Here is a 24,945-nt window from a genome sequence, read left to right on the forward strand (position 1 = left end):
AAGTAGAACACAAATTTTAGGACAATTCGATACAGAAATGGAACACTAATATTTTTCTTTATTTTGATAGTAGTTTATCTTATATATTTGCTGTACAAGTTACAAACAGACGTTATTTATTAGATAACTCACATTAACATAATATTTTGGGTTTGTGGATGTTATTGCAAATTTTGGCTTTTTGATTATATTTTTATTTTAGAAAATTAATTGTTCTTTTTACTTTTTAGGCAACAGCTGAACAGATTCGCCTTGCTCAAATGATCTATGATAAAAATGATGCAGACTTTGAAGACAAAGTTAAACAGGTATGATATTATTAAACAGAAGTTTTTATTCTGGTCTTAATATTTATTTTCTAGGATTTTCAGTTATACTGCAAATGTTTATCATTAACCAAGATTCACTGAAATTTTGAAAGCATCACTTGTAACATCCTTCTAATTTTTAAATATGGAAAACAATCAAACACTCTTAAACAATGAAATATTCCCTCACTGCCTATTTGGCGTACCATTTCAAATATACTTGCCTCATAAGAAATAAATTACTTTCATTTAAAAAATAATTTCCTCTGATTTGGAAAGAATAAGTGACTTGTAAATTTGAGTTGTACCCTATTACTTTTTGCTCAAAAACATAAACTCAAAAGAAGTGTTTTCATTTTAAAATTATTCCTATCAAATCTTTCTTTTATTCTAGAAAAATTTTTGTTCAGTGAGAAGGCTAACAAGCTAAATGATTTCTAAGTCTTAGGTCTTATTGAACAAAGATACCATATTACATTGATAAGAGTGCTACGAGAATTCTTTTACACTTGGAGTGAAAATAGGCCTGTGTTCAACTATGACTTCTTGTGGTTACTAATAGCTTTGTGACTATGGGCAAATCATTTAATCTGCAGGAGGATTTGTTTCATCTATAAAATGAAATTTGATATTTATAGTAATGATATTTGATCTTTATAATAGGGCTTTTTAAGATTTGCAAAGTACCTAAACATGACATCACCTCTCGAACCATAAGTAGGATTTGCTCCTCCCCCCTTATTTTTTTAAGCAATGAAGGAAACTGAGATACAGGCTTATTTATAATCCTATAGCAACTAGTAAGAATCATAGGCAGTTTTTGAACTCGGGTTTCATGATTCAAGTACTCTTTCTACTATGTTACCTCTCTTACCTACTTCATAGTATAGTCTTAAGAATCAAATGAGATAATTTATAGCAATTGTAAAACCTTGAGATTCATTTGTTATCATTATATGAGTACAGAAATTAAAGCATTAGTGCTGAAAAGAAAATGAATAGATCTATTCCAGCTCACTCACATTACTGGTTAGAAAATCTAGGTCCACAGAGGCCAATAATAGCTTTGTCACTTAGCTAGTGAATGGCAGAGGTGGAATTGAAACTTGGGTTTTATTTCTTAATATACAGTGCTCCTTTTCAATTCAAGTCACTCAAGCTCACAATTTAAGTGATACTACTCTCTCACTCACCTCACTACCATCCCCATAACTGATTTGTCTCCTATTGCTGTTAATTCTACCTTTGTAACATTTTTGGTATATATATCCTCTTCTCTACTCTGAAGATGATCTAGGCCCAGGGTTCCTCAAACTACGACCCGTGGGCCAGATGCGGCAGCTGAGGTTGATTATCCCCCTCACCCAGGACTATGAAATTTCTTTATTTAAAGGCCAACAAAACAAAGTTTTTGTTTTTACTATAGTCCGGCCCTCCAACAGTCTGAGGGACAGTGAACTGGCCCCTTATTTAAAAAGTTTGAGGACCCCTGATCTAGGCCCTCATCAACTGATACCTAGATTGCCATAATAGCTTACTATACTAGTTGGTCTCTCTGCCTCAAGTCTCTCCCACTCCAGTTGATCCTTCAATTACGGTCAAGTTAATCATCTGAAAGCCTACATCTGCTATGTTGTTGTACCCATTCACTAAACTCCATTAGCTCCCCCTCATCTCCAGAATACTGGAGAAGGCTTAAGGGAAATCGATTAGAAGTTGATCATAAAAAGAGAAATGAAAAACTTACACCATCACTATGAAATTTCCAAATTTTTATATTAATTAAAGTTGTTACCTTAGAAAAGCAAAGGGGCAGATGACTTAACTCTTAAATGCTTCAACAATGTGATAGTAACATTGATTTGCATTTTATCAGTTTTATTATGAACTTGATATTGACTTTATTATTTATACTGTTAAAACTTTTCCATTTTGCTAATGGGCCATAATTTTCTTAACCATTGGATCCCTGGGTCAATTTATTAACTATCTCTTACACAATTTTAATTTGTTTTTGAAATGGTTGAATAAGTTCATAGTTCCCTCAGTAGAGCATTAGCATGTCTGCCTTTATAAGGAGTATTATTTAATATTCATCAGACAATCTAAAAGCTGTAAACATAAAAAGAGGTTACATATTGTAATTCAAGAATTTTTAAAGGAAATTGTCTAGCTATTCTGGATCCAGGGAGCAAAGTAGAAATGTAAAGAATCCATTGGTGATCTCTTGAAAAATTCTAAAATGAAAATTCTCAAGAATATTACAGCCAAAACCCATGTCTCTCAGGTCAAGGGAAAAATACTGGAAGTGGCTAAAAGAAAACCATTTAAATGCCATAGAGCCACCATCAGGATTACACAAAATTTAGTTGGGTTAGCAGGAGGAGGAGGAGGAGTCGGGAGTTTCAGGATATATTTTTGAAGGCAATGAAGCTAAGACAATAACCAAAGTTGAGAATATTACTAAAGGGCAGGGAAGGAAAAAATATTTAATGAAATAAAGGACTTTCAGGCATTACTGATGAACAAACCAGCATTGAATAGAAAATTTGATAATCAAAAACAATACTCAAGAAATGTAGAAAAATGAGAAATCATAAGAGACTAAAAAACCAAATTGGTTCTATTCCTATATTTATTGTCACTAGGGCAGAGGGAGACTATTTAGAAGGCATGGATGCATCTTTATGTTGGGATGAACTCAAAAGAATGGATACATTGGAATAAGGGAGAGAAAGAATAGGTAAATAAACATGCACAACATAATTGAGTATAGGAAAGTAGAAGAAAAAGGGAGGGCTAAGATAGAAGCAGGGGAGTTAAAAAAGGGAAGGTTAATGGAAGTGTGGTCAGAAGCAAAACAAACTCAAAGAGGGAAGGATAAATAGGAGAGAATAAGCTAAAAGGAAATAGTAATCATAAGATGAACTCACACATGTAGTAGAAAAGGATAGTAGATTAGAAACCAAAATTCAATAATAAATTGTTTACATGAAATATACTTGGAACAGAAAGATAACATTTTAATGTAGGAGACAGGAGCAGAACTTGTTACGCTGAAGCAGAAGTTAGGAAAAAAGAGCTAAGAATAGTAGCTCTGAGCTCTAACAAAACAAAAATTGACTTAATTAAAAGATAATTGAGGAAATTAAATTTTGCTAAAAAGTAACATAGACAGTAAAGTATTCTATCAGTATTGGTATATATGCACCTAATAGCTTAATATTCAAATTCTTGAAAGCAAGAAAGGCAAGGGTAAATTAATTATTGAAGGAAATAGACAATAAAACTAACTAGTGGGGGTGGGGGAAACTTCAGTTTTCTATTCTCAGACCTAGATACATCTGACCATAAAATAAAATATGAAGGTAAGGAAATGAATAGGATTTTAGAAAAATTAGATAAGCTAGACCTGGAGGATATTGCCTGGAAAAATAGAAAAGTGTTTATATATATTTTAGCTATAAGTGGCATCTTCTCCCAAATCAAGCAAACAGAAACTATTCTTGCCCAACTATATATCAGTAAAACTGACAGTGTATTAAGGCATTTTAAAAAACTCAACATAAGCAGGAAAGAAAACAAATATTAAATTCATCTTTGGGGTAGCTATAATATAATAAAAATGAGTCAAAGAACTAATTACAGAAATGATTTCAGGCAGTTGCATGGTAAAGTGGCCTGGAGTTAGAAAGAGCTGTGTTCAAGTTCAGCTTCATATATTTAATTAGCTATGTGATCCTAGGGAAATCACTTAATCCAGTTTGCCTATTCTGTTTCCTATTCTGTAAAATGAGCTGAAGAAATGGCAAATATCTTCAGTATCCTTGCCAAGAAAACTCCAAATGGGATCATAAAGAATCAAAAACAACAACAATAATGAGACAGCATACCAACATGTGTTTTATGCAGTCAAATCATTACTTAGGTTTATGTCTCTAAATACATACATTAGTAAAAGAAAAACCAAATCAATAAGTTAGGTGTGCATCTTTTTAAAATCTTAGAAAAACAACAAATCAACCCTCTCCCCCCCAAAAAAAAATTAACACCAAGATAGAAATCCTGAAAATCGAGATTAATAAAATTGGAAGTTAAAAAAATGAATTAATAAACAAAACTAGGAATAGGTTTTATGGGAGGGAAAAACCAATAAAACAGATAGACCATTGATTAAAAAGAAAGAATAAACCCAAATTAACAGTATCAAAAAGTGAAAAGGATGAATATATTACCAGGGAAGATAGAATCAATTATTAGAACCTATTTTCTCTAATTTTATGCCACTGAAATTGGCATTAATGAAATGGATGAATATTTATAAATTGTTCAGATTAACAGAATTCAAATAGCATGTTAAAATTACCCTATCTTAGAAAAAAAGAATTTAACCAGCCATAAACTCTCTTAGAAAACCTCCCAGACTAGATATATAAGTTAATTCCATCAAACTTCAAAGAATAATTAATTCCAATACAATATAAACTGGAAAAAAAAAAGTAGCTGTTTTATCAAATTCTTCCTGTGATGCAAATTTGGTTTTGATAGGTAGAGAAAAAAGTATATGCCAATTTTATCAATGAATATTGATGCAAAAATGTAAAATAAAACAACAAAAGAGATTTCAGCAATATATCACAAAGATCATACTATAAACATGCTGGGCAGGAATGTAGAGGATTAGTTCAATATTAGCAAACCTATGATTTTACCAATAATAAAAGCAAAAATCAAAATAGATGGAGAAAGCAGGTAGTTTCTTTTTTTTAATTAAAGCTTTTTATTTTCAAAAGAAAAAAAAGGTTTTTGACAAAATATAGCACCCATTCCTATTTAATACATCAGAAAGCATAGAAATAAATGGAACTTTTCTTAAAATAAGTTTCAACTATCTAAACTGAAAAGAATACATTTATAATGGGAATAAACTTCCCAGTAAAATCAAGGTTGAAGCAAGGCTGTCTATCTTCATCATTATTATTCAGTATTGTACTAGAAATATGGCAAGTAGACAGGAATAAGAATAAGCAATGAGGAAACAAAACTAAAAGTATAACTCTTTGCAGATTATAATGGTTTATTTTTGGGTCCATAGAGAGTCAAAAACTAGCTGAAAACAAGAGCTTCATTCAGAGTAGTAGAATATAAAGCAAATCCATATAAATCATTAGCATTTCTTTATGTTGCCAACAAAACTCAGAAGATTAAGAAATTCCTTTTAAGATAAACTGCAGAGAATTTATAACATGGGAGAATCTGCCTGCCAAGACACATGGGAACACTATAAACAGTTACAACACTCCATAAAAATAAAAACAAATCTAAATAATTGAAGAAATATTAATTGTTCATTGTTATACTGAGCTAGTATACAATAAAAGAATTGTTTTATAGTGCTAGAAAAAAATGATCCATCTGGAGGAACATGTCAGGAATGTCAAGGGAAAATCAGTGGGGAGAAAACCAAAGGAAGAGAACCTATCAATAATACATCCAAACAATTTGATTTTAGATAAGAAATATTAATTGGTTGATGGAACAAATAGATACACAATATTAAAAAACTAATGAAGTAAATAACCTACAATCCACTTAATGTAAATATCCCAGCTAGGAGAGCAACAACTCACTATTTGAAAAAAACTTCTGGAAAAGTGGGAAGCTAGTAGGACAAAAACTAGCTAGAAACTAATATCTCACATTGTAGACTTGATAAAATAAACTCAGTCACACTGTATTCCAAAATAAGTTGAAAATATTTGTGTGATTTTAACATAATATAAGCAAATTAGTGGGATGGAAAAGAAATTATTAGATCAAGGGCGGGAAAGAGTTAATGACTATACAAAGGATAGATTCGTGGCAGATAAAATGGAGAATTTTATTTTTTAGATGCATCAGTTTTGTAACAAAATAAAACTGATGCATCTAAAAAGGAAAAGCAGGAAATCATAGGGAAAGGGGGAGAAGAGAGGAATCGTTGGGGCAAGTTTTCTGATAAAGATCTCATTCCTGAAATAGTGTGATTGATCCGTGTTTATGAGTAAAAGCTGATAGGAATGGAGAACAGAATGAAAGCTATCCATAGTGAAATTTAAAAAATGCTCTAAAACCATTGCTAATTAGAATAATGTAAATTAAAGTAATTCTGAGGTGTACTATTTAGAGTAGTTAACATGATAGAAAAAAGAAAACTGACAAAAGTTGGAGAGGCTATGAAAAAAATAATAGTGGTAATACTAATGAAGTATTAGTATTGGGAGCTGCTCCAACCATTTTGGAAAGTAAATTTGAAATTTCTCCAAAAGGCTGTAAATCTGTGAGTACCCTTTTGACCCAGCAATATTACTACTATGTTTATATTCCATGGCGGGAAAACACCCACATATACAAAAATATTATAGCAACTCTTTGTGGTGGCAAAGAATTAGAACCTTAGAGGATGCTTATCATTTTGGGCAATGACCTTGAACAAGTTATGTTGCATTAATGTAATGGAATCTTAATGTATTATAAAAAATGATGAAGGAAATAGTTTTAACCAAAAAAACATGGGAAGGCTTGTATGAACTTAATTCAAAAAAGTGAAGTAAGCAGAACTAGGAGAATAATTTACATAGCAGTAACAATACTGAAAAAAGATAATCAATGCAGTGATTTCCAAAAAATCAAGATGAAAAATGCTGTTCACTTCGAGACTGAGAATTGATGCTCTGAGTACATCCTTCTTTTCTTTTTTCTTTTTGGACAGTGAGGGGAAGCATGTTTTGCATGATTTCCTGTGTATAATGAGGATTGTGGTTCTTGCCTTCTCATTGGAAGGAGGAAAATTATTATTTTGTGTAAAATATTTATTTTCAGGTATTTGCATCTGTCATTTTGCAATAATATATTTTATTAGTTGCTTTTAAAAATTTATGAAGTCTGATTTCTCTCTCCCCCTCTCCCTCAGTATTACTTTCTCAAAGGTAACCAAATGAATATCAAGAACTCTACTGAGTTCTTTAAAGTTATTTATACACAAATTGCAGAGCATCTTATTAAGAGTTTTAGTTAAGAACATGTAGATTTTAATTCACAGTTAAATAAGAGATATCAAGAAATTAAAAAAAGGGATGGGGGGATGGTTCACCAAAGGTATCCATCACTGTCACAGAGATACACCAATACAGATTCCAGGTGGAAAAGTGATTCCCTGTGAATGATGAGGTCTTCCCAATTATCCTCCTTTCTTCTATCATTGTGCAGCAAACTTCAAAATATTGCAAGGCCCCTGCAGAAATCTATATTCCGAGGGCTTTGGCTTGATGTCCTTCTCACAGGAAAGACCAAGTGGATGAAGAATTTGTTGCACAGATTACAAGATTGTATCTGATTGGATGGTACCATTGAGCAAAACTTTTAAAATTGTGGGTCACTATCCCATATGGGGCCACATAATGAAATGTGAAAAGTTCCAACAAATTTGCTAACAGTGAAAAATATCTAATATTCTACCAAGGTGTAATAATTCTTTATATAAGAATAAACAAACACATCCATCTCATTAGTATGCAAAGTTACTTTTATCTTTAATAAATGGTATGTATGTACCAGAAAAATTGTTTTTAAATAAGTTTATCTTAGTCATCATCATAAGTTTTTGATTTGTATACCTATTTTATGTAACTATATATCTGGAGTTGTCACATAAAAATTTCTTGGACGAAAAAGTTTTAAGATGCCCTGCTCTAGAGTGCTTGTGCAACAATATATGTTTCTGAGGCAAAAAGTACAAATGGGTGATGAATTAGGCTTATAGTAGAACAGAAAGCTGTTTTAAATTTGGGAAATTGGAAAGCTCTTTAATTGACTGCACATTTTTCATGAAAGCTAGGGTCTGCCTTTTAATATCAATGTTTTATAATGTTGCTATATGACAATGAGGCATGCATGGAAGGTGGTATCACATCTAGATCAATGGGGTGTAGCATGAATAAAAGTCATACCATCTGACCAAATTGCATCTTTGAATAATATCACCAAGAAATTACATGCTTGGAAAGAGGATAGGCTTGTTGATAATGTGGTAACAGCATTTGGTTGACAAATGGAAAGCCCTTATATTTTGTGGAGGAAGTAAGGCAGGTGTCCTAAAAGTTTGGGTAGACTTCCACTGTGGTGAACTTTTCAGGACAACTTGAATTAGAATTGCCCAAGACAAGCAAGTCTCAGTGTTGTTGAGTAACTTTCAAATTTGTGATATTACAAATCTATTTTAATATCAAATAGCTTGGGGTTAAAATTCCTTCACAGCTAATTATTTTTAGTGATTTGTCTATTGTTCTTAAGTGAAATTTACTGTAAATATGTGGATGACGTTGGAATTAAAACATAACATTTTAATTTTCCTAACAATTTTTATTGAATAATGATTATTTACTAATATTTTATTATTTTGTTATTTATTACTTGAATATATTAAGTTCTGGTTCTGCATCCTTTATTGTCCCAATTGGCATTTTTATCTAATAACAGAGCTTTTTTAAAAAAATGCTGATTTTGGGGGGGAGGAGTTGATTTTTTTTTTAACTTTTTAATTTTTATATTTAGTAGGTTTTCCTTATATTACTTCCTCCCTCTCCCAAAAAGCTATCCTTGATTTGAAACACTTTTTTTAAGGAAAAAGAGTAGAAAAATATTTTTAAAATTTTTCAATATATTTTTTTAAATCTGGTGGTTGTTTTTTTGTTTTTTTTTTTTGGGCAATGTTCACATTCCCCAGCCTCTGAAAAGAGCAAAAAAGGAAGTATTTTATTATAGTCTTTTTTTGGGAACCAGGCTTATTCTTCATGTTTTTGCATCATTCATTTTTGATTGATTCTAAGTGAATTTTTTTCTATTGGTATTATAATCATTATGTATATTGTTTTATGAGTCACCTTGCTTCACTTTGTTTTGGTTCCTGTAAAAATTTTTATGATTTTCCTCATTCATTGTATTCATCCTCTCTTATAGAATATTTATGTCACAATTCTGTTTTGCCGTTCCCCACTTTGATGGATCTACTTTATCACAAAAAGTGCTTGTTATAAATGTTTTTTGTTTGTTTAATTTTTTAATATGGTACCATTGTTTTTCTCTGATTTCTTTGAGTATATACTTGGTAGTGTCAAAAGAATATAGAAAATTGTTATCACTTCATTTGCAAAAATCAGAAATACTATCTAGTATGCTTTTTGTTTTAGCAGCTAATTCATAGTGACTCCCCATGATACATTAATGTGACTTTGTTTCCATTATCCTAGCAACATAGACTTAATACTTTCTTTAACAGAATTTAATTTAGTTTTTGAGTTGTGATTAAAAACATGATTTTGGAGGATGTGAGAGTGACGTCTTAAAATTGTTTTGATTTTCTTTGGTCATTTATGTCTTAAGGTCAATTGTTCGCAGTTCATTTGTGATTATTTTTTTCCTTTTGATCATTAAGGAAGCAGATGGTTTGTAAATTTATGTAATGTATCATGAAGTGTAGAAGGGTTGAGTCACAACTCATCAGCTTTCTCCCACATAGTTCTTGCTCTTTTTCTCTCATATAATATTGATACATTTTTTAATTCTATGAAATAATCTGTTTTGATTGTTCTTTCTTTAAATCTGCATCTTAATTTGGTTATCTTGAAATTTTTACCCTTTTGAATTATTCTAACCATGCACATAGCTCATCCCTACAATTATTTATTTCTGTTAAAACATCTTTTTTTTTTTTAATAACTTTTTATTGATAGAACACATGCCAGGGTAATTTTTTTACAGCATTATCCCTTGCATTCACTTCTGTTCCGATTTTCCCCCTCCGTCCACCCCCTCCCCCAGATGGCAAGCAGTCCTTTACATGTTGAATAGGTTACAGTATATCCTAGATACAATATATGTGTGCAGAACCGAAGTTGCACAGGGAGAATTGAATTCAGAAGGTAGAAATAACCCGGGAAGAAAAACAAAAATGCAAGCAGTTTATATTCATTTCCCAGTGTTCTTTCTTTGGGTGTAGCTGCTTCTGTCCATCTTTGATCAATTAAAGCTCTCTTTATCGAAGAGATCCACTTCCATCAGAATACATCCTCATACAGTATCGTTGTTGAAGTATATAATGATCTCCTGGTTCTGCTCATTTCACTTAGCATCAGTTCATATAAGTCTCTCCAAGCCTCTCTGTATTCATCCTACTGGTCATTTCTTACAGAACAGTAATATTCCATAATATTCATATACCACAATTTACAATAAAATAATTTTTGATAGTGGCACTTAACAAGTAAATAATTTAGGTGTCTTTTTATATATTGGCTCAACCCATAAGCAATTAATATTTTTCCAATTATAAAAACTGACTTTATATGTGTGAAATATATTTGTAATTGTGTTCATATATAGTTCCTGGAAGATAGATTCCTAAGAATTTTGTTTACAGTTTTTAAATGGAATTTCTCCTTCAATATCAGGTTTGACTTTGTGGCTAATATATAGAAATACTGATGATTTTTTAAATAGTTTTTTTTTTTCCTGCAAGTTTGCTAAGTTGGTAATTATTTCAACAGGTGTTTTAAATTGATTCTTTACCATTCTCTAAGTATACCATCATGTATCATCTGCAAAGATTAATAATTTTGTTTTGTGCCTATTGCCTATTCTAATTTCTTCGATTTCTTTTTCTTTTCTCATTGTTATACTTAGTATTTCCAGTACAATATTGAATAATAATGGTGAATGTTGGGAGGCTTCTAGTTTATCTCCATTACAGATAACGCTTGCTGATGATTTTAGATACTTATCATTTTGAAGAAAGCTTCATTTATTCCTGTGCTTTCTAGTGTTTTTAGTAGGAAAGAATGGTTGTAGCTTTTTCTATATCTATTGAGATAATCATGATTTTTACTGTTTTTGTTCCTTATTTGGTCAGTTATATATATATAGTTTTCCTGAACTAGTACCGAATTCCTGGTACAAATCTAGCTAGATTAGTGTATGATCCTTGTGATATATTTCTGTAAACCCTTTGCTAATATTTTATTTAAATTTTTTGCATCCTTAGGAAAATCGGTTTTTCTCTGTTCTTACTTTTTTTGCTTTTTAGGTATTAGCATCATATTTGTGTTGTTAAAAAAGAAATCAATTTTTTCCTGGAGATTTTTTTCTGAGAGAGCTTGTTTATGGTTTGTTCAATTTTCTTTTTATAAAATAGAATTATTTAAGGATTCTATTTTCTGTTCTTTTAATCTAGGCAGTTTATATTTTGCAAATATTTATTTCACTTAGATTATTAGAATTTTTGGAAAATAATGGAACAAAATAGCTTCTAATAATTGCTTTTATTTCCCATTCATTGATGGTGAATTCACACTTTTTGATACTGGTAATATGTTTTTTTGTTTGTTTTTCCTCACAAACTGGCATCTAATTTTATTTATTACTTCGATGATTTTTCTGTCAGTTTCTTGTCCTTGATTTTCAGGATTTTTCATTTGATGTTTAATTGGACATTAAAAAAATTTTTTTTCTAGTTTTTTAGTTGCATACCCATTCTACCTCTTCCTTCTCCCATTGCATCCCTTTCTCTCTCTTTCATTTTTTTGTTTTTGGGATGTTGGGGAAGGGGACTAATTCCAGTAGAATCGACTCATATTCATGCTTTCTGTCTATGCAAATTCTTTTTAACAGCCTTAATAATAATAATAACCTTTTGGGCGGTTGCATATATCATCTTTCCAAATAGCAATGGAAACAGTTTAAGTTTATTCTTTCATGTTTATCTTTTTATTCTTAAAAGTTAATTTTAAAGGCTGCATATGTGTCTTTGTATAGAGTGTAGTGTTCAGATGTTTCATAGTTTCTTGTTGCAAATGCCTATTCTTTTTCCAGGAATTTGTTATATTTTTAAAAATACAGTTGAATTATTTAAGCTTTTTTGTTATGTTAGATTTTTTCTTGATATTTGTGCCATTTGTGAATTTTTGAAAACCATTGTTTTATTCCTTTAATTTTTTTCCATACCATGTCATTATAGTTAGCAGTAATTGTCAAATGAAATTGGCTATATAAAGGGTATTCTACACCTGGATTTTAATAATAATGGCTAGAATTTCTATACTGCTTTAAGGTTTGCCTTTTTTTTTTTTTCACTTTTTATCTAATTTTATCCTCATCACAACACTGAGAATTAGGTACTATTACTTTGTTTGTCAGATGAGGAAACTTGGGCAGACAAGTACAGTGTGACGCAGCTAGCCACATTTGATCTTTGGTTAACAGTTTAATTTTCTTTAGTTTTGTATTCTGTCACCTGTGCTACCTAGGATCCTCCATTTTAGTAGGAATCCTTCTGTTTGTTGAATATAACATCAGCTTCTGGTTTCAAGTTGGTGTTTTTTCATCCTATTAACTACACTGTCTTTTAATTTTTTAAAATTATAAATGGATACTATGTTTTATCAAAATTTTTATATAAATTACAATTTTTGTTCTTGTAATTTGTAGGATCTTAGTAAGCTATTAGATAAGTGTTGTTTAGTAGAATATGACAAAATTTAAATTTACTAATATTTTTGTATCAGTATTTATGAAATTGGTCAATACTTTTCTTTTTTCAGCCTTTGTCTTTAACAGATTCTGAGACTAAAACTTGATTTGTCATATTTGAATAATATATTGTTTTTATATTTATTAGTTACATATATAGGGAATGGTAAGAATCACAAGATACTTTAGATATTGGGGTAGAAATGTTCCTGTTTGAGGAGTAAATGATAGAAGGTACTTCCTTACCTTCTATTGGTATGTTAATACATTGATTAAAATGTTACCTTTTTAGTTGAACGCATCCTCTTAAAAGTACTGCGAAGACTCTTATTGACACAAATTGTAGCTTTAAAAATCACCACATCTGGGGCAGCTAGATGGCACAGTGGATAAAGCACCAGCCCTGGAGTCAGGAAGACCTGAGTTCAAATGTGACCTCAAACACTTAACACTTTCTAGCGGTGTGACCCGGGGCAAGTCACTTAACCCCAATTGCCTCACCCACCCACTCCAAAAAAATCACCATGTCAAGCAGTTGCTTTTGGGGGTGCAAAATAATGAAGACCACGATTAGATAATGAAATTCAGTTGATGAGAAGAGGTTATAAGGATTTTGTCACTGATAACTCTGCAACACAATTCTCTTTGTGCAATCTCAAAAGAGTAGATTACAATGTTTGGAAAGATTGTTCATGTACTAGTTTGGAGTTATAGGGAGGCAGTGCCTGGGTATGGACTCAGAAATAGAAATAATTGAAAATAGGGTAGGAAGGAAATTGAGAGCATAGTTTTAGAAAAGCATAATAATTCACAATATGAAGAAATCATACTGTAAATATTAATCACAGAACAAAGATTTTGGGACTTTTAAAAGTCTCAGAGGAGAGGGAGGAGTAAGGACAGGGTCCAAGGAGGAAGGAGAGGAGCTAGGGAGAGTTAACCTCCAGTGACAAGATGTGTAATGAGATATGGTTGAGGCTGTCTTAAATATACTAACAAGATACTGGCAAAATTGACTTTCAGTTGTATGTGATTATGATAAAATAGGAACAGGTTCTGCTCATTTTAACATTTACAGAATGAGTTGGTTTAGAGTACACATCATTCTCTACTCTTTAAATTGTTAAATCTGTCAAAGTGAGTGGGGCCCTACCTATACAGGAGGGGGTTTTGGAGACTGGTGTTAAAATATTTAAAGGCCAAATCCAGAGATCCTTTTTAAGTGCCTAGAAACTGGAAGTGAAATACAATGTTGGTTACCAGGTCACAATAGTAGAAATAGCTATAGGGTACTTGCTCCTTACTGGGAGTTACTCAGACATTCCCCTCTCCCCCAAACAAATATAGCCCAGTGTCATTTATAGTATGGGGACTGAGGGAACTGTTGAAGTGGAAGGCTAGGGATAAAGAATAAAAGATTCTTTTGAAATCTCAGGGGCTGTCACAAAAACTCTAAACTTCCCTTAAGGAATTTGCATTCTTCCTTTTTTTTTTGAGGGAGATAACTTCCACTCCAAACCACCCATTGATATCTCTGTGGGTTTCAGCCGTCCAATTCAAGTCTCATTCTCCCATTTAACCTTCACAACTGTGAAAAGCAAACAAATGCCCATCCATTTCTCACATCTTTGAAAAGTAATGCACCTTCATATTTAACCTATATCAGATTACTTCGTGGAAGAGGGAGGTAAAAATGAATGTTGAAAACTATCTTTACATGTATTTGGAAAAAATAAAATATTACATAACTTTTAAAAAAGCAATGGACCTTGCTAATTATAAATTATGTAATTTATTATATAACTATAAATTATAAAGATTTATAATTATAAAACTATAAATTAAGGGCTTTTTTTTTTTAATGAGGAAGTAGGAGTGATAGTTTAATGAGATTAGGGGGGAAAGTAATGTAACAACAAATGGACCCGTGTTCAGGGCTATTAACACAAATTGGGGAGATGACATTATTGATGATGAGCTGTTCTTCCTTTGGAGGACTTAAAGTTACCAGCAAAGAGGCTCGTTGGCAGCAAAATAAAAAGGTATAATTGTTCTAATTAAAATCTTGGAAGATTATATTTTTCACATAGTAGCTGGCCCACACTTGGCTATGGGAAGATAAAAGTCAAATGCAGACTTAAAGTTCAATTTAAAATTAATGATTTTGTGTCACTTTATAATCAATTGTCATGAAATATACAGATGAATTAAATGAATATACAGATTGAGAATTATTTGAACTCTTGAAAATAAAATGCTATTGTTTATTAACAAATTTGTGTTTTTTCTATAGCTTATGGAAGTAACAGGGAAAAACCAAGATGAGTCCATAGTGGCCCTGCATGATTGCAATGGTGATGTGAACAGAGCCATCAACATATTACTGGAAGGGAATTCGGATACTGTAGGTATTAGTTTATAAAATGTTGGGGTATTTGTAGTTGGGATATATATATATAGTGAAATTTTATCATTATAAATGCAAGTACAGTAGAATTTGTTAATTCCTCTTTAGTTTTAATCAAATTATGTTTCCTGAAGTTAGAGTTTTAATAGATGACTTTTGGGTTACTATCTAACTTTGTTTCAATTATTGAGATAAATAATTCAAGTCTTATTAGATAACACTCCCCCATATTGGGTTTCCCTTCCCAAAATGAATTGTACTTTTTCTCCCAAGTTTCTCCTTATTTTCCTCTACAGCAAATGAATCATTTCAAAATAATATCTTTTATGATATTGAAGAATTCTGATTTTATACACTTAAGAGTAGCTGTTTCTTTAACTTTCCCCCCCCCCCAAAAAAAAACCTTTTTGGCCTTTTTCCTGATAGTTAAGGGAATATTTGAGTCACCAGAAATTTATTCCAGTATTATCTTAATTATATGATTATACATTATGAATGAGCTTGTGATTGAATTTTAATTCCCTTTCCTTAGTTGAATCAAAACTGAAAATGTAACAAAAGTAACAAATTGTATATATGGAAAGGAAATTCTAATGTGTAATTGAATGTATCAGTATGATCACCCCTTGGACTGTTGAAAATATATAGAATTTATTCTATCTCATTTCAAAAAAGCAAAAAAGTAAAAATCTGAAAGTGAATATGTATTTGTAGGTGAACTCAGAGTTGAGTGTATGGGGATCAAGTGGTAATGGGCAGGTAGATGTAGTTTAGGTGGAAGAGTTTCTCTTAGGGAATCTGTTTAATTTTAAATAAAATGATTTATAATATTGGCTCATACAGTTAATAACTACATGATCATGGACAAGCTACTTCTGTCTATCTCAATTTCCTCATGTGTAAAATGGGATCATTATAGTACCTACCTCACAGGGCTATTGAGAATAAAGTAAAATATTTATAAGCACTTAGCTGATCTGAAAGTATATGCAATTAAAAACAGCAACAGTCATGTTTCTTTTCTTCTTTTCTTCCAATAAGTTGTTTTTGAAGAAGCCTAATACATAGTTAAATAGCTCTACTTGGGTAGGCTTCCTTTACATAAGAAATATACAAGTCTCCCTAGGTTTTTCTGAAACTTTCTCTGTCATTATTTCTTATAATAATATAACATTGTCTTTGTATACTATAATTATCCATGATTCTCCAGTTGATGTCTATCCTTTTAGTTTCTAATTCTCTGCTACTATGTTTAATTTTATAATTAAATATATAAATGTTTGTATGTGTAGGACTTTTTCTTACTTTCATCTTCTTTGGATCTTAGACTTAGTAGTATGTGGAACAGCGACCACTAGCCCAAAATAATTCAAATAGGCATTTCTGAGCACCATAGCAGAAAGCAATTTGTTGAATTCCTGCAGGAATTGGGTGTCACCTTCAACCAGGATTTTCTAGTGAAGGGAAGTTGAGCACAGGCAGTAAAGCAGGATTTTTATACCTTTGGACAACTTTACTACATCTTAGGCCTCAGCTATCCCTGACTTAGTATCAGGGTTCACAATCTATTCTGGCACCCCCGCCACTCTCAGGATATAAGAACAGAGGAATTGTAAATTACAAAGTGATTTGTACAAAATTAAGCAAGTATACTAATAAGGGGAGTGGGATTCCTGGAACTGTAGCCCCAAACTATGGCAGGAGTCAGTTTTCTGAGAAGGCCTCATTTGCATCATCCCACTTAATCCCCTCCTCTTTTTTGTGTATTTAAGGACTTCTCTCACCTTTTTGGAAGGAGTTCCTCAAACTTTATATCTATTTTGTCCTAGGACTTCCCTTATCTTCCTGTCTTTAGGGTTCTCGTCCTTGATTCCCCATTAATTGGATGGTACAGGTTATGAATCTTTATTTCTCAATACATAGCCAGTCCCTCCTCAAGAGCTTACACTCTTTGGGAGAAAATAAACTCTACCTTTCACTATCTCTTGATGTTCTTGTTAGTTTTAGTTTTCTAATTTATGTTTCATTTCTTCAATTGAATTTTCATAAGTGTGAAAAACAAATGCCCATCTACTAATCCAGTCTCACTTTTTCTTTTTAGTAATTTGGTTTCCACATCCTTTTCTAACCCCTCACATTTGGCCAATTTTTTACATCCCACTTCATAAAAGTCTATTAACCCCTGCACAAATCTCCTTTTACACAATGATTAATTAATCCCTGAATTCTCTGCTAATTCTTCTGATAGGATTGTCCTAGGAGTGAAGCTACTTCTAATTACAGCACATGTTGTTCTTCTGAAAATAACCTCTCTAGAGTCATTCTATTTTTCCATGTCATTCTACTAGTGGCATCTAACTATTCTCCTTTTCTTTTACCTGCTTCTCTGGTATAATTTATCCAATAATATTTACTTACTAGAGTAGGAATAGCCCGAATCCCAAACTAGATTTCTAGCTTTGAATTCATCAAAAAAATAGCAGTTATTTATAATCCTAGGAGATGTCATCTTGGTCATAAGTTTCATTAATTAGGTTTTAAATCCTATCCCATGTGCCTATAGATCAAGAAAATAATAGATTATATTCATTAAACAATGAGACCCATGATGCACTTAATAAATATTAGATAATTTGATGAATAGGTTTTGAAATAACCATTTTCAGAGAATTTGCAGTTAACCATATATCTAACAGACTTCTCTTAGTTCTTTGCGTGGCTTAAGTGGTAGAACCTTTGATGTAACATCACAAATGACCTTGCCTTAAAACTACTACAGACTTGGAAAATAAAAACAAACATTCAGTTACTAACACCATGTAAATGTAAGCTATTCCTTTAAACAATAGAAGCAGTTAATGCTAACATAATTTCATTTAACCAGCAAGGGGGGTGGCAGACTCTGGGGAAGGGATGAGCTCCAGTGAGTGGGTTTGTTCTCTCATTTATAAGAAGCAGCCACAACCAGGGTTTTACATTTTTTTATTTTACATTATTAAAACTGTCCATTTTGTTTTCTGTGATACTCTCAATATATCTTGTTCAATAATGAAGTATTTTGTTTATGACATGATCATTTGGGTCTTATCTTGGTATATAATATGAGATGTGGATATAAATTTCTCACACCCTACTACTTATTTTCTCACAACTTTTTGTCAGATAGTGATTTCTTACCTTAATAGGAGTCTTTGAGTTTATTGAACATTAGATTGAATTTACTTTTATATGTTCTATACTTTTTTCCCCACATGATCATTCTGAATTTGTCAATACTAAATTATTTTCATGATTGTATAGTTTGAAATATAGTATTGTTATTGCCCTTTCATTCTACTTTTTCTAGTATTTCCTTTGAGATTTGTGGCTTTTTGTCCCTCTAGATGAATTTTACTATTTTTTTCTAGTTAGATAAAGTTATCTTTTGGTAATTTTATTGCTGTAGTCCTAAATAAGTAAATTAATTTAGATAGTACTGTCATTTTTATCATGTTGCTCAAGCTTGCCATGAATAATGAATACTTTTCTAATTATTCTTCCTCTATTAGCATAAAGAGGTAGTATAGGTAGTATTTGTATATTTGGAGTGTAGACTCATATGTATTTTATACATTTTGTATTCTAAATGTAACACTTTTCTTTCTATTTCTTTTTGCTGGGTTATGTTATAGAAATACATACATACATATGTATTATATGTTATGGAAATTCTGTTTATGTGTTGTTATTTTTAATCCTTCTACTTTGATAAAGTTTAATTGTTCCAATTTTATTTTTAGTTGGCTCTCTGGGTTTCTCTAAGTATATTTTCTTATCATCTACAGAAAGGAAATTTGTTTCCTCTTTTTCTTTGTTCTTCATGTCCTTTCCTTGTCTTATCTGTTACTTTTTGTTAGTATTATCTTAAAATTTAGTGGTATTGTGTACATCTGTGTATTACTGTGTGAATATGATTTACTACATTTTATCTGGAAACCAGATATTTAGCAGGGCATATATAATCTGCATTTTTCAGAAAGGTAATTAATTTGAGGTCATTGTTGCTTAACTTAATTGCTTGAATAAGGTACATAGTGAGCAATAGAAATGGTGGGACCTGAACCTTGGTATTTGGGAATCCTAGTCTTTTATTTGTGTTATATCAAAATACCTCATGGTATTAAGAGTTTTATCCAAATCTGGGTAGTAATCCACTACTTTGCTAGGTGAAAGTGAGTGGTTTTTTATACCTTAAATATTAATATAGAAAAGAAAACCCTTGGTTAGAAAATGAACATTCAAGATAGGAGAAAATTTAAAATAAATAAATCATTATGTTGGGTATTCAACTAAGAGTTTTCATTGCTTTATTGCTATTTTTATGGGGAAAGATAAAAAGTTTCATTTAGTTTTGGACATTTAATTTATTTTCTTCTCTGCACCTAGACTTCATGGGAGACTGTAGGTGGTAAAAAGAAGAGTATTGGAAAAGAGAGTTCAGAAAATAAAGAGAATAGAGAAAAGAGAAATGATAAAGAAGCAAATCGTGTACGCGGCAGCAATAATCGGCGGGGAAGAGGTGGCAGTCGTGGCAGAGATTGTAAGTGCAAATCTTCCTTTAACTCTCCTCTTCCCCACAAATAGCATTTACAGTTTTTTGAAGCTGAAAAAGGTGGTGTTTGAAAAATGTAGTATCAATACTGACCAACTAACTTCTAGCCAACATCAATTCCACTTTGTCCTTTTGGCCTTTATATTTTGTTCCAAAGTATTTTGTGGGATACATTTTCTCATTGTAGAGAAAGTTGTATTCTTTTTGGACTGAATATTATTATATTAGATTTTTTTCACATTCAGCATATTTTATTAAGATTTAATAAAGAAGTTTGTTACTCTGGAATCTTCATCTAGTAAATATGAAATTAGGAATAGTATTTGGGAAATATTTTTCTTTTGCGCAGAATTCATAAGTTTCCTCAGAAAACTCATATCTCTCATATGTTACAATTTTCTTCAAGGATGAAATTATCTTCCATAACCATGAATCCGAAGACTCTACTTGGCATAACTTTGATACTTTTTTAACTTTTATGCTGCCCCAGCTTCATTTGGCTGCATTATATGAAATAATTACATATGATTTGTTATATTGTTATTCGTTATGTTGGCAATTTTTTTTTTATTGGACAGTTACCATAGAACACATTCATTTCACAGGAAAAGGAAGGGACTTTGGATTGGACAAGAGTCAAAAAGTAATGGATCAAAATGATTAAATTATGATACTTTTTTCTTATTCCTGAAACCTAATTTGGTAAGGAAGCAGGAATGTTTAGCTTTTGGCATTCTGGGTTTGGGATTTTTTTTTTGTTGTTTAAAAAAAATTTTTTTTTCAGTAACAGAATATTTTATCTGCACCAAACTTCTTTTAGATTCTCTGTCCTCCTTCAGTGTTTCAAAATCCTTACATTGAAATCATGTATGAAAAGACCTAACAAAGAATGTTGAATACTTTGTTATTCTTCTTCCATAGTTAGAAGTGAAGAGAATGGAGTTGACTGCAATCCAGGGGACAGGCCTTCAGATCGTGGCAAGCGTGGTCGTGTTAGAGGTAAGACTTGAGAAAGTGAAAAGAGGTTATGATTTACATTGTATTTTGTTTGAGGAATCCATTAAAGGAAATTTGGCTTTTTGCATTCTCTAGGACTCTATTTCTTACTGCTTTAAAGAAATCTATTAGTCTTGAAGGCCTGATTATCAGAAACATTTAGCCCCATTTTTGAGTTAAAAGGTATAAATGTTAAGCTTCACCAAATGTAAAACGTGATGTTTTAATATATAGTTGAACTATGGGATTCTTCCTAAAAGTAAAATTAATTAGACACCTGGCCATCTTCAAAACAGTTTTTAGAAGAGAATGATTCTTTTTTCCTTTGAATGTTACTGATCCCCTTTTAGAAGATACCCTTAAGAATGGAGAAAGAGTTTTTTTCTTAGAATGGTGAATGATTGTAATAAAAATAAATATCAAGGAAAAGAAGAGAAATGACAGATCATTTTTTAGGTTTAAAGCAAGGCAAATTACTTACAAAGCATTCCTTTAAGCCTACTTTTCAAGGTACTTGCCTAATTGGGAATACAAAGACAAAAGAACTAGCCATTTCCCTCTCAAGCATCTTACGTTCTTTAAGAAAGAGATTTTTAGATATATAAAAAATGTACACTAATTTTTGGGAGATAGAGGGAATTACATTACAATTGTGTTGATCAGAAATGGCTTCAAGTAAGTAGTGATGCATGAGGTGCATCTTGAAACTTAGAGATTTTGAAAGAGAGATGTTGAGGAGAGAAAGCGTTCCAGGTATGTGGGTCAATAAAAAGGCTTAAAGATAGGAAAAGGCGTGTTCAATAGAATAGTAAGAAAGCTAGTTTGGTTGGAACATAGAATAAATGAGTATTATGTGATAAGGCTTACACATATTCTATAATACACATATTCTATAATAGATCCTAGGGCTCTACAATTTATTGAGTAGAATAGTGATATGGTTAGACTAGCTCATGGAAAATGATTTTGACAGCTGTATGGTAAAAAGATTCAAGTAGAGGAGAGAGAGATAAATGAAGTAGGGAGACCAATTAGCTGGCTATTAAAAAATCTAGTTGGGAGGTGAGTAGAATCTGAACTAAGAACTGTGAATAGAAATGACTGGATACCAAATATGTTCTGGATGTAAAAGCGAGATATATGCCACTAATTTTTTTTTTCAGATAATACCTTTCTATTTTCAAAATAATGCAGAGATATCTTTTAGCTATCTACCCCTGAAAAACTTCAAGTTCCGCTTCCTTCCAAGCAATCCAATAAGGTTAAACATATACAACTTCCTTAAACATAACTGCACGTTAATCATGCTGCACAAGAAAAATCAGATCAAAAAGGGAGGGGAAATGAGAAGAAAAAAAGCAAGCAAACAACAACAACAAAAGTGAAAAATACTATGTTGTGATTCACAGTCAGTCCTCATAGTCCTCTTTCTGGATGCCAATGCCTCTCTCTATCACAAGTCTATAGGAATTGGCCTGCATCATCTCATTGCTGAAAAGAACCAAGTCCATCAGAGATGATCATGACATAATATTTCTTGCTGTTGCTATGTACAGTGTTCTCTTAGTTCTACTCACTTCACTTAACATCAGCTCCTATAATTCTCTTCAGGCCTTTCTGAAATCATCCTCCTGATCAAAACCATATCATATTAAGGCTATCTATGAGTTCTTTTGACTGAAATTTCATTTTCTATGTTAAGAAGTTCTAGGCAAAAATAATAATTCTAAGCAGTTTTGTTATTTTCTTTGTTATGGTGTTAAGATTTTTAATACTGTTATGCTCTTTGGAGGAATATACTTTATTCCATAGATTCTCTCTCTGCATCCTATCTTCAATGAATTCAGTTTGTTTTACTTGCTTATAGGGAGGATATATTAATTTGTTGTTATTTTTTGCTTCTCTTCTTTTAGGCTGTCCTATATATTTGTGTTTCTTTTGTTTCTTTGTAGGGCTTGCTATTGAAGGTTCAGGTTTTCAAATTTTGCTTATTTTTGCTATGTAGGTCATAAATTCTGCTCTCATAATTCACATTTCTCTTCTGAACTCTGGAACAGCATATTGTAGTTCCTTGTTATCAAATTTCATAGGATCCTCTTTTTTTTTTTAATTGTTGGAGCATTTTCCTTTCTTTTGCTTGAATAATTTATTAGATCTGGAAGCTGTATTTTCTTCTGGTACCATTTTTTCCTGTTGATTTATTTGTTGATGTTCAACATCTTTTGAGTTTTCATCCTGAAATCTTTGGCATTTTTTCTCTTGTTATTTTTTTCATCACTTGCTTTCTGACTCCCTCCCCTTTGTAATTTCCTTGGAGACTGGATTCAATGTCTCTCATCTTCCCTCCAAACTGGAAGTTGATTAGCCTAATTTTTTTTCTAACTCTTGAGTGGTCAGCACTGTCTCCAGCTGGGTGCTGTGCTGATTCTTTTTGGTTTGGTGGAGTTCTTCACTCCCCACCTCGCATACATGGTATTCTGACCTGGAGAAAGAATCTCATTCCCTTTGTTCTTTAGTTCATTGCACTGGCACCGGCAGTTCAGAGCTTTGCAGCACTCTTCTGAGTTGTAGCCCTCAGAATGCTCGTGCTTTTGAAGAGCTGTAACCAAACGCGCTATGGAGGTTGGAGCAAACTTTTGGAGCCAGAGTGTCTGTGCACTAGAAAGAAGAAAAGGGAAAGGGGAGTGGATAGAAAAGGGAGTTAGGGGTAAGTTTGTGAGATATTGGGAAGGGATATACTTAGTGAGTCTAGGGTATGTGTGAGCAGCAATTGAGTTTTTGAGGGTTTGTCTTTCTTTCTTGTCTCTTTCTCTCTTTATTTCTCTTTCCTTCCCTCCTTTGTTTCCTCCCCCACCCTCCTATTATCCCTTTTGAATGAAATATATTTCTGTCGCAGCTCTGTCCAACTGTTTTTTACCAGTTAGATAATAGTGAGCTTCAAGTGTCAGATTCCTCCCACATCTTCCTCTGTTTAAATTTATTACCTGAAATTATGTGAAGTCATTTTATATCAACATGTTTTATAAAAGCAAAGAATTAAAAATGAGTATTCAACAATTGGGCATAAATGTAATGGAATAGAATTGTACTCAAATAATAAATGATGAATTCAGAGAAGCACAGAAAAATTTACACAAACTAATAGAGTGAAATAAGGAGAGAAAACAATACATATTAAATAAATCAATATAAACAAAAAGACATCTAAAAATGAATATTACTATTCTACTTCTACTCTAATTCTGTCCATTTCTTTTTCTTTTCTTATTCTAAAGGTAACATTTCTAGTGCAGTACTGAATAATGCTGGTGATAATGAGCAAACTTGTTTCATCCCGATCTTATTTGGAATGCTTCTTCTAGTTTATCCCCATTATAGATGATGCTCACTGATGTTATTAGATAGATGCTATTTATTGTTTTAAGGAAAACTCCATTTATTCCAGTGTTCTCTAGTGTTATTAATAGAATAAATGTTGGATTTTGTCAAATGCCTTTTCTGCATCATTGACATAATCATATGATTTCTCTTGTTTTTTTGTTATTGTTGTTGTTGTTCATATCGTTAACTATGCTGAGGAAAAGTACTGATATTAAATCAGTCTGTCATTCCTGATATGACTTGATCATAGTCACATGTAGCCGTTTTGGCACTACTGTGCTCTTCTAAGTTTATTCTTTGATCTTCCTTATCACCATAGTATATGTGTATATATATTCTGCCTTTTTTAGGTGGAGTACTGGGGAGCTTGACTTGATGTTGAGCTCTAGTTCTGTAGCGCTCTTACTGCTGGCTTTTTTTGGAGGGTAGACTTCCTTTTTGACTTGGACTGGGGATGGGGCCTCCCTTTGGGCAGCTGCTACTGCAGGGGTGGCATTGTTTTGGACCTAGCTCCACTTTTCACCCCAGTGAAACAGACCTTTCCTGCTATGCTGATAAGTATAATGTTGGTGGTTTTTCTTGACGTCTCTGAGTAGTCTTCTTTTCAGCAGAGTAACCACCACAAGAATAGCCAGGGGTTAAAGTCCAAATCCTTTATTATCTCTTTCAAAGTCTTGTCTCTTTTCCTGGGCCCAGTTAGC

The 24,945-nt window shown here is 32.0% G+C and overlaps 2 protein-coding genes across 13 annotated transcripts in view; one reads left to right on the forward strand and one right to left on the reverse strand.

The window, feature by feature from the left end:
- LOC127561895 (tubulin polyglutamylase complex subunit 2-like) overlaps nucleotides 1–24,945 on the reverse strand; it is an 877,998-nt gene that overhangs the window by 390,396 nt on the left and 462,657 nt on the right. The window lies entirely within an intron of this gene.
- UBAP2 (ubiquitin associated protein 2) overlaps nucleotides 1–24,945 on the forward strand; it is a 121,679-nt gene that overhangs the window by 34,052 nt on the left and 62,682 nt on the right. For all 10 annotated transcript variants that reach the window (XM_051997136.1, XM_051997157.1, XM_051997088.1 and 7 more), the window contains exons 3-6: nucleotides 231–308; nucleotides 15,163–15,273; nucleotides 19,702–19,855; nucleotides 20,789–20,866. In XM_051997136.1, coding sequence (XP_051853096.1) covers nucleotides 231–308; nucleotides 15,163–15,273; nucleotides 19,702–19,855; nucleotides 20,789–20,866 — 421 coding nt within the window. The remainder of the gene's footprint in view (nucleotides 1–230; nucleotides 309–15,162; nucleotides 15,274–19,701; nucleotides 19,856–20,788; nucleotides 20,867–24,945) is intronic.

The sequence above is a fragment of the Antechinus flavipes genome, chromosome 1 (genome assembly GCF_016432865.1).
Source record: "Antechinus flavipes isolate AdamAnt ecotype Samford, QLD, Australia chromosome 1, AdamAnt_v2, whole genome shotgun sequence".
NCBI lineage: Eukaryota > Metazoa > Chordata > Mammalia > Dasyuromorphia > Dasyuridae > Antechinus > Antechinus flavipes.